Below are 10,958 nucleotides of genomic sequence, written 5' to 3'. Positions count from 1 at the left end.
CGACCTCAGTTCTGGGAGTGTGTGTGCTCAAACCCGGAGGAGATTGACTCAGGGTTCAGGCAACAGGAGACAATGGCAATAGGGAGGATAGTATTCATTTTCTCAAGGAAGAAAAAAAGTGGAAGTGGACTGGGCTTAACCTTTACCTTAGCTTCCGAGAAGCAAGAGAAATCACCCGAAACTTGTACACTAATTACCTGACTCAGAGACCAAAGTCCTTTTGCTTTTGCTTCTAATCGTGCTCTTCCCCTTTCCAACAGAATCTAGGGCAAAGAGCAAAGTAAGGGGAAGTTAGAAATAAATGAATAATAGCTAAAGGGCAAGGCCTCACTGTCTTCACCAGGTAACAATGAAAACATTCAAGTCACGGAAACAGGCCAGTTCTCTCTTCCCTTTCTTCTTCCTCTCTTTTTTCCAATAAAGAATGATGGGTCAGTCTTGCTTTAACTTTAAAGGGAAGTGTTCCTGCATTCTGAGTTATGACGCAAGAACTTTGAAATTTGGATGTTCTCAATGAATTATGCTACAGAATTAATTATCTGCATCATAGGCTTTCTTATCAACCCCCAGCAACTTCCCTCTTCATCTGCTGTCTGTGCAGTCTAGATACCCAGTATCTGCCTGAGACTCAGGAATGAGTCATCCTCTGCCCAAACAGGTGGCAGTGGTCACACCTGCAGAAACAATGTTCGGGCAGGTTGCTGGCAGCAGCAATTAGCACAATATATAGCTCCAGAGGAAAAAGTCCAATGACAGTGCAGCATGGCTTCTGACAGAGGTAAAATGGACGGGGGCCTGAAAGCTACATATTCTTGAAAGATGCAAAAACTCTGTGTGTGTGCTTGCGCGCGCGCGCGTGTGTGTGTGTGTGTGTGTGTGCATGTGTCCTGCTTCTGTTTGTATCCTTGGACATTTTCCAACTTTCCTATTTATTAATATATTAATATTCTTAAACAGGATTTATTATTATTGTTGTTGTTATTATTAATGCCAACTGTTCACATCCAAAAATGATTTTGATCAGATGGCACTAAAGCAATGCTTGTTTCACCATAATAAAAAATTAAGTAAAAAAAATACAACTGTTAAATAAAAGTTTAAAATAACAGCAGAAGTGATAGCACCAGGGCAAGTTAATGGATAAGTTAAGGTTCCGTTACTTAATGTTAGAAAAATTCGTGGGAGAGGAAAAACACTTCAGGTTGTGGAAGGTAATGATTTTCAGATGAGGTGGGATTTGAACTGGATCCTGAAAGAGCAGAATTTGAATTGGCAAAGAGGAGGAGATTCCAGGTTGATTGACACTGAGAGTTTAAGAGAATTTACAAAGATTGTGTGTGGAATATAAAGAATAAATTGGTTAAGATAGAGAAGAGTTTTTGGAAACAATCTGCAGTGAGATTAGAAAGCAAATTTGTTTGTTTGTTTTTAATAAATTTATTTAGTTAGTTATTTTTGGCTGCATTGGGTCTTCGTTGCAGTGCACAGGCTTCTCATTCTGATGCCTTCTTGACTGAAAGCAGAAAAGACAGGAAGAAAGGAGGCCAGTGAAAAGACTATTGCAAGAGTGTGGGCATCATGTGATAAGACAAAATGCAGGTGTCAGTCAGGTTTCAAGAATCAATATTTTTTCTCCATTATATTTTCCCTCTATTAAAATTCTCTTGTGACTGGTATTTTGGGGAAAAGTGTAAAGACTTTATTTAATTGAAATATCTGGGTAATTTCCCTTGAAGGTGGTATGTTTTATCCCTCAAACCACCCCAAGTCATGTAGCTAGTGTTCTTGCCTGGCACCACATGTGTAGATACTGAGAATGTATCTCAATCTCTCTTTCTGAAGTTCTCACTGCTGGTTCACCTCCTCATATAGGTATGGCCTCTGTTTCTACAAGGCCCCCGCTGAGTAGACCAGCTGGTTCAAATGCCCCAATTTGGGGGTTTTTTTTGTTTTCGTTTTGTTTTGTTTACTTACTTATTTATTTTTGACTGCGTTGGGTCTTCGTTGCTGCATGCGGGCTTTCTCTAGTTGCGGCGAGGGGGGCGCTACTCTTTGTTGCGGTGTGCGGGCTTCTCATTGCGGAGGCTTCTCTTGTTGAGGAGCACGGGCTCTAGGCGCGCGGGCTTCAGTAGTTGTGGCGCACGGGCTTAGTTGCTAGGCGGCATGTGGGATCTTCCTGGACCAGGGCTCAAACCTGTGTCCCCTGCCTTGACAGGTTGATTCTTGACCACTGCGCCACCAGGGAAGTCCCTTGATGGGGACAATTTCTAAAGTCTTTATTGAATTTGTTACAATGTTGCTTCTGTTTTACGTTTTGTTTTTTTGGCCGCGAGGCATGTGGGACCTTAGCTCCCTGACCAGGGAAAGAACTCTCACCCCCTGCATTGAAAGGCAAAGTCTTAACCACTGGACCGCCAGGGAAGTCCCAAAGGCCCCAATCTGAAGTAAGGTCTGAGAAGTGCCCATTCCAAGGTGTTAGCCATCCCCTTTCTCCTCCATCTCATGTCAGATTCCCTGCATATTCTTCTAAGGATGAGAGGTTTATTCTTCATGTTACACTTAGGATAGTATTTACTGACTCTGTCCTCTTTCCTATATATCTTGCTGATTTATCTTTTCGGTCTCACACCCCAGCTAGAACCATTTTCCACCTACAGGAAAGTGTACCATACACAGTGTCTCTCCATTTAGTACAAATGCACAAATAGACATCACACACACACACACACACACACACACACACACACACATTGTTTAGGAAGAAAATCTTTTCCTCTACCCTCTTAGATTTTGTTCTGGGAGGGGGCACTGCAAATTAAACCGACAAAAGACAGATTAGCAAAAAAAAAAAAAAAAGACAAAATTACACAGAGGAATTCACAAAAATGTGACTCAAGGACTTCGGTTAGAATTAAAATGGCTTATATACCATCTTAATAGAAGAAGTGGAGAGGGAGAAGAACACTAATGGGAAAACAAATGACTTTTAGGAAAGATAGACGGGCCGTTAGGAGAAGAGATGGAGACAGACTCGTGACTCGTTCGTGACAATGTCTGCGTGGGTGTCTCAGTTGGTAAGAGTCAATCTCCCCTGGTTGCCCCGAAGGACAGGATTTATGACAATTGATTTCTTTTGAGTTCTTTTGGGAGGCTCTGCCTGTAGGAAAATAAGGGATTGTGGGGTTGGGGGGTGTGGAGGGGAGTTTATTTTCAAATGTCTTCAGACCAAAATAATTGTTATGCTTCAGTGACACAATCTGGACCCCTCACCACACACACACACACACACACACACACACATACACACACAGCCTTGGCATCTTCTGTTTTGAAGGTCTTGTGGTTCAAAAATTGCTCCTCAGAGATAAGGTTTGGCTGGGAGACAGGGCAGCTACTTCACCCTCAGAGGGAGCAGTGAATTTTGTGTCTCTCTTTGACCCACCGAGAAGGGGTATCAGGTGGGAACCTTATACTCAGTGTCTCAAACTTCATGGACATCTGAGCTCATTCCAGTTTTTGATATTACAAATAAAGCTGATATGAACATTTGTGTACAGGCTTTTGTGTGAACCTAAGTTTTCCTATCTCTGAGACATGTGCCCAGCAGGGCAATTGCTGGGTTGCATGGTAGTTGCATTTTTAGATTTTTTTCTAAGAAGCTGCAAACTGTTTCCCAGAGTGGCTATGCCAATTTGTATTCCCACCAGCAACGTATGAGAGATCCAGTTCCTCTGCAGAGTATTGTTAATAATCTGTAGTGGATAGTGGTGAATTTCATTCATTTGTTCAATAGGTATCTATTGCTAACCAACATGTTTCAGGCAGTGTGATAGGGTCTGAAACAAGATATGTATAATCCATATCTCACATAATTTACACATGTGTTACTATAGGCATGTAATTAAGCAATCATAATACAACATGATCATTGCTATGAGGAAGGAAGTACAGGATTCTATGGGGGCATATAATTTACACCTAAGATCCTCTGAAGGGTGACTTTCCCCCTTTCTTTTTGGAGCCTTCAAGAGGATTACCTGGTTTGATATTGGGCAAATAAATTTCAGTAGAGCCCTTAAAAATCTTGCTTTTCTTGATGCAATGACCTTGTCCAATCCAATTAATGCAGGAGAGATTTTTTTTTTTTTTTTTTGGCCCACGTAGCTTGAGGGATCTTAGTTCCCCAACCAGGGATCCAACCCTCACCCCCTGCAGTGGAAACAAGTGGGGAGTCTTAACCACGGGACCGCCAGGGAAGTCCCAGGAGAAAATCTTTTAACTGCATTTTCTGATACGGTTTGTGGGTTTGAAGAATAGAGCATTTTTTCTTAGTAATTCAATTCGTATATGGGTGTTATCTGACATGATCATCTGTTGGTCAACAGGTCCTTCAGCTGGAGATGCTACCTCGAGGTAAGAATTATACTATCATAGTGTACATTTAATTCAACCAAGAATAGATGGATATTTAAGAGCTGGAAGACTATAGCTTTCCTTATTGTTCCTTCCTTATTCCATGCTCCCATTCTTTCTTTTGCCTTTTCTAACTCTATTCTCTATGATTATTATTGCTTTCTATATCTTTGCTCCTCTATGGCTTTTGGTTTCTGTTGAAAAAAATTACCTTCCAGCTTTGTTCTGTTATCGTCTTACTATTGTTCTTCTCTCTTTAAATCACAGGTTTTCATAGGCAATAGTGAAAAGTCCAGTGAACTCATTTGTCACTTTGATTTCATCTTCTTATTCTATACTCTATGCCATTTTCTAGACATTTTTTTTTTTTTTTTTTGGCCACACCACCTGGGTTTCAGAGATCTAAGTCCCCCGACCAGAGATTGAACCCAGCTCCCCAGCAGTGGAAGCGCGGAGTCCTAACTACTGGACCACCAGGGAATTCCCTACACCTATTTTTTTTTTTTTTTTGAAGCTCCAGGAGAGCAGAGATTGGTTTTATTTTGTTCATGGCTGTATCCCCAGGTTCTAGAACACATAGCAGAGCATATACTAGATTCTCAATAAATGTTTGTAGAATGATGGACATAATAAATGAACATTTTGCACAGTTTTCAAAAAAAAAACAAAAACAAGTAAAGGCATCTGGGGAGGCTGGGTCTTGCCTCCCTGGCGCCTAGACCTATTTTTATAACAGGGAGACTTTTGTCAGGGAACATATTATCTCATGATGGGTGGAAGGATTGATTTACATAATAAACAAAGTGATTCTTTAGGAATGAGTGGAAAATATGAGGATGTAATAAACTTATGACTCAACCATATTGCAAAGAAGAGTCCTCAGCATAATTCTGAGTCACAGCTTTGACCCGCAATGAGGGTGGGTATCTAAAGATGCCCTTGAGAGAAATTTGAATTTCTTTCTTATGAGGAAATAGTATACAGAATTGAATGTGGAAGAATCCTGAGGCTAAATTAGTCTCTTATCAGAGTTGGTAATAGAATCCTCTTGGCAATTTGAGGCTTCCACACCTGAAAAAAATCTAGCTAGAGTCCACTGAGGAATAATGAAGATTAATGAGTGGGACAGGTCACCTCTAAGTGTGAGATAGAAAGATTAGAGGGAATTCCCTGGTGGTCCAGTGGTTTGGACTCGGCGCTTTCACTGCCGAGGGCCTGGGTTCAATCCCTGGTTGGGGAAATAAGATCCTGCAAGCCGCACAGCATGGCCAAAAATAAGTAAAGTAAAAGAAATAAAATAAAATAAGATTAGAATATAATGAGAAAAGTTTAAAAGAGGAACAAGGACACACTTATACCTGAATTCAAGACCACCAAGCAATGGTAGAGAGAGTGGTAACCAAATAACATGAGTTGGGAAAAATCTCTTCACTATGTTTGTGAGAGAAACTCTAATAATCCAAACGGATCTCCCCAGATAACTTTGAGATACAGAAAAGAAAAAAAAAAGTTTCCTGAGATGTCATGTTTTAAATATTTATTTATTTATTTATTTAGGCTGTGAAGGGTCTTATTTGTGGCACGCGGGATCTTTAGTTGGGGCATGCGGGCTCTTAGTTTCGGCATGCATGCGGGATCTAGTTCCCTGACCAGGGATTGAACCCCGGCCCCTACATTGGGAGCACGGAGTCTTACCTACTGGACCACCAGGGAAGTCCCTGAGATGTCATGTTTTAGATCTGCCTGATCCAGAAGGAGAAGATGAAATTATTTCTAGGGTCCCTCAAATGATGACATAACAACACAGGGGTGCTTTTTTATATTTCAGGAGAAGAATTGAACCCTGGGAATTTGAAGTCTCCTTTGACCCCCGAGAACTCTGTAAAGAGACCTGTCTGCTCTATGAAATCAAGTGGGGCAAGAGGCAGAAGGTCTGGCGACACTCGGGCAAGAACACCACCAAGCACGTTGAATGCAATTTTATAGAAAAAATTACTTCAGAAAGACATTTTCCCCCATCCGTCAGCTGCTGCATCACCTGGTTCTTGTCCTGGAGTCCCTGCTGGGAATGCTCCAAGGCTATTCGGGAATTTTTGAATCAACATCCTAGAGTGACCCTGGTTATTTACGTAGCACGGCTTTTCCAGCACATGGATCTGCAAAACCGGCAAGGACTCAGAGACCTGATCCACAGTGGCGTGACTCTCCAGATTATGGGACCCCCAGGTGAAAACAATAAACCAGGAATCTTAAGTCTTTATTAGAGACTGTGGTGGTGGTGGTATGTTTCTAGGCCAGGAGACTGATTACCCCAGACCAGAAGTCTCAGAAGTAAAAGTCCAAGATAACAGGAGAAAGGACCAGGTCTGAAATTCATAGCAAGGAAAGCATCAAAGATATGACTCCTTTCCCCACTCCTGTCACTATGGCCTCTGTGCCATCTTCAAATGAACTGCTGAGTTCCTTTAAGGGATTCTGGAAGAGTCTAGCCCTTCTCCAGCAGTAAATAGGCCAGAGGGATTTTATATATGGTACTTTTAAAAAAATTTATTTATTTATTTATTTATTTTTGGCTGTGGTGGGTCCTCGTTGCTGTGTGCGGGCTTACTCTAGTTGCGGAGAGTGGGGGCTACTCTTCGTTGCGGTGCACGGGCTTCTTATTGTGGTGGCTTCTCTTGTTGCGGAGCACGGGCTCTAGGCGCGCCAGCTCAGTAGTTGTGGCTCACGGGCTTAGTTGCTCCACGACATGTGGGATCTTCCCGGACCAGGGCTTGAACCCGTGTCTCCTGCATTGGCAGGTGGATTCTTAACCACGGCGCCACCAGGGAAGCCCCATAGTATTATTATTTAATAATAATAATAATTATAATTTTTATTATTTTTAAGTTGGGCTCTCTTTTATTTTTTTTTAAATTTATTTATTATTTATTTATTTTTGGCTGCATTGGGTCTTTGTTGTTGGGTCTTCGTTGCTGCACACGGGCTTTCTCTAGTTGCGGCAAGCGGGGCTACTCTTTGTTGTGGTGCGTGGGCTTATTGTGGTGGCTTCTCTTGTTGCAGAGCTCAGGCTCTGCAGCCCAGGCTTCAGTAGTTGTGGCACACGGGCTTAGTTGCTCTGCAGCATGTGGGATCTTCCTGGATCAGGGCTTGAACCTGTGTCCCCTGCATTGGCAGGTGGATTCTCAACCACTTCGCCACCAGGGAAGTCCCAAGTTGGGCTCTCTTTAACTTTCTGTTGTATGTGTTGAGTGAACCAAGATTTGTGTTTCCTTAGAGTATGATTACTGCTGGAGGAATTTTGTCAACTACCCACCTGGGAAAGAAGCTCACTGGCCAAGATACCCCCCTCTGTGGATGAGGCTGTATGCACTGGAACTCCACTGCATAATTCTAGTAAGTTACTATAAGGGAAAAAGATTCTGCTGCAAAAAGAAGCATCCATCTTCAAACTTCTCTCCTGATTATGTTGACACATACTCTTCTCACCATCACTTTGCCATTTATATTGACATTTAGTTATTTACCTGACATCTTTAAAAATGTGAGAACAAGACAATCTCTTTGTGGGAAATAAGTGGGAGAAAGGAACGGATAAGCTGGTCTAAGATGTATGTGGACTCCATAGTAGTTAGATTTCATCATCATCATTACTGTTGTTGTTACAGCACATACTTGTTACACCGAATTGCACATATTCTTCTTTCCCTTATTGGTGTGTGTCATCTTATTGAAGGAATGTAGGTGTCCCATTTGTATTCTCTTGCAAGTAGTTCAGTGGTCTTTCAAATGATGTTTTGAAATGTTTATGAAATATTATCCTAACTTCTTTTTTATTTCAGGGTCTCCCTCCCTGTTTAAAGATTTCAAGAAGATGTCAGAATCAGCTGACCTGGTTCAGACTTATTCCTCAAAATTGCCATTACCAAATGATTCCACCCCATATCCTTTTGGGTACAGGGCTGATACAACTTCCTGTGACTTGGAGATGAATAGAATGATTTCTTGTGTATATACTGTTTCATGAACAGGAACTGATGGCCCACTAAAGAGTGAGTACCATTAGAATTGAGAAATTTTAAGTTTGCATTTCTATACACTAACAACATGTTATCTGGAAAAGAAATTTTTTAAAAAATCCCATTTATAGTAGCATGAAAAATGATAAAGTACTTAGGAATTAATTTAACCGAGGAGGTGAAAGATCTGTACACTGGAATCTACAAGAGAGACTGAAGAAGACACAAATAAATGGAAAGACATTCCATGGTCATGGATGGAAGAATTAATACTGTTAAAATGTCCCTACTATACAAAGCCATCTATAAATTCAATGCAGTCCCTATCAAGATTCCAATGGCATTTTTTACAGAAATGAAAGAAAAATCCTGAATTTCATATGGAACAACAGAAGACCCTGAACAACCACAGCAATCCTTATGTATCTGAAGGAAATGAAATCATTTTCTCAAAGAAATATCTGCACTTCTGTGTTCATTGTAGCATTATTTACAATAGCCAAGACATGAAAACAATCTAAGTATCCACCAGCAGATGAATGGATAAAGAAGATGTGGTATATATACATATATACACACACAATGGAATATTATATAGCCATAAAAAAGAAGAAAGTCCTGCCCTTTGCAACAACTTAGAAGAAACTTGAAGGCATTTTGCTATTTGAAATAAGTCAGAGACAGAAATACTATATGATCTCACTAATATGTGGACTCTTAGAAAAAAAAAAAAAAAAAAACTGACCTCATGGAAAGAGACAAGATTAGTGGTTGCCAGGTGGGATCTTAGTTCTCCGACTAAGGATTAAACCCGGCCCTCCCTAGGCAGTGAGAGCGCAGAGTCCTAACCACTGGACCGCCAGGGAATTCCCGGACAAACTTTCAGTTTTAAGATGAACAAATTCTGGGGATATAAGGTACAGCATGATGATTATAGTTTATAATTGTACAATTGAAATTTTCTAAGAGTAGTCCTTAAGTGTTCTTACCACACACAAAGAGGTGTAAGTCTGTGCGGTGATGAACGTGTTAACTCACCTTATTGTAATAATCATTCTGCAATATATACATATATCAAATCATTACGTTGTACACCTTAACTTAGTTGGGCTTCCCTGGTGGTGCAGTGGTTAAGAATCCGCCTGCCAATGCAGGGGATACAGGTTCGATCCCTGGTCTGGGAAGATTCCACATGCTGCGGAGCAACTAAGCCCGTGGGCCACAACTACTGAAGCCCACGCGCCTAGAGCCCGTGCTCTGCAACAAGAGAAGCCATGATGATGAGAAGCCCACGCATTGCAGCGAAGACCCAACACAGCCCAAAATAAAAGCAAATAAATTAATTAATAAAAAAAAAACTTACACAATGTTATATCTCAATTATGTTCAGTAATACTGGGGGGAAAAAAGAGATTAAAACAAAAGAGTATAGAAATTTTCACAAATAACAGTATCACAGATAGTGTTGTCTAATGCTGTATCACAAATTACCCCACTACTTTGCAGGCTTAAAACAACAATAAATATTTACTATGTCACAGTTTCTCTGGGTCAGGAATTCAGGAGTCACTTAGTGTGTTGGTGTCTCAGGATATCTTAGGAGGTTGCTGCCAAGCTGTCAGCCAGGACTGCAGTCATCTCCAGCCTTGACAGAGGCTACAGAATGTGCTTCCCAGGTGGCACACACACGTGGCTGCGAGTGGGCACCCGTGGATAGTGCGAAGTCTCAGTTTTTCATCATGTAGGCCTCTGCACAGGGCTGCTTAAAAGTCCTCATGACTTTGTGGCTGGCTTCCTACAGGGCAAGTGGCCTAAGACAGACCAGGGCAGAAATTGCCATGTCTTGGAATCGTACACTATTTCTTCTGCAGTGTTCTTGGGTCACACTGGCCAGCTACAATTCAATGCTGGGTGGGGGGAACCACACAAGGATTTGAATCCCAGGAGATGAGAATCATCGGAGGCCGTCTTTGGATTTGACCTGTAGGGACATTTGCTGTGACTTCAGGACAAATAATTACATGGAGCCAATTTCTCAGAAGACGCTAAAGGGAAACAAAGGACAAAGTAGCATCTAAATACAGAAAAGGGTTATTTCTCACTCCCGTTGCAAGGCTAATGCCATTTGGCTGGAATGTTTTTGTTCCCTGCAGTTACTCAGGGACCTCATTTTCTACCATCTGGTGACTCCGCCATCTCCTATGGCCTTGGAGTCCTCTGCTGAATTCTCTACACTCAGCAGGCCCACAGGAGAGAGAGAGAGAGACAGAGGCACACAGAGAAGGAAAGCGTTAAAGCAGTGTGAAAGGGGTTTTTTTTAGAATCAAGGACTGGAAATGGCAAACGTCACTTCTGAGCTGACTCCTCTAAGCCAAAATCAGACCAGTGACCCCACCCAGCTTTAAGGGAGGCTACAAAACACAGTCTAGCCATGTGCCCTGGAAGAAGAGGAAATGGGGTTTGGTGAACACATGACGTGTCTGTACAAGGAGGAAACTAGGAAACAGAAACCTTATGGCCAGGGTCAGA

At 41.7% G+C, this 10,958-nt stretch overlaps 1 protein-coding gene across 1 annotated transcript; it reads left to right on the top strand.

The window, feature by feature from the left end:
• Positions 1-673: 673 nt before the first annotated feature.
• On the top strand, positions 674-9,820 carry APOBEC1 (apolipoprotein B mRNA editing enzyme catalytic subunit 1). The gene is made up of 5 exons (XM_007196121.2): positions 674-778; positions 4,386-4,413; positions 6,242-6,639; positions 7,688-7,806; positions 8,253-9,820. The coding sequence occupies exons 1-5, from the start codon at positions 763-765 to the stop codon at positions 8,400-8,402; spliced, it is 711 nt and encodes a 236-aa protein (XP_007196183.2). The 5' UTR covers positions 674-762; the 3' UTR covers positions 8,403-9,820.
• Positions 9,821-10,958: the final 1,138 nt, after the last annotated feature.

Source organism: Balaenoptera acutorostrata, chromosome 11, assembly GCF_949987535.1.
Source record: "Balaenoptera acutorostrata chromosome 11, mBalAcu1.1, whole genome shotgun sequence".
NCBI lineage: Eukaryota > Metazoa > Chordata > Mammalia > Artiodactyla > Balaenopteridae > Balaenoptera > Balaenoptera acutorostrata.
Note: the sequence above shows the minus strand (reverse complement) of the source record. Positions and strands in the feature narration are given on the sequence as shown.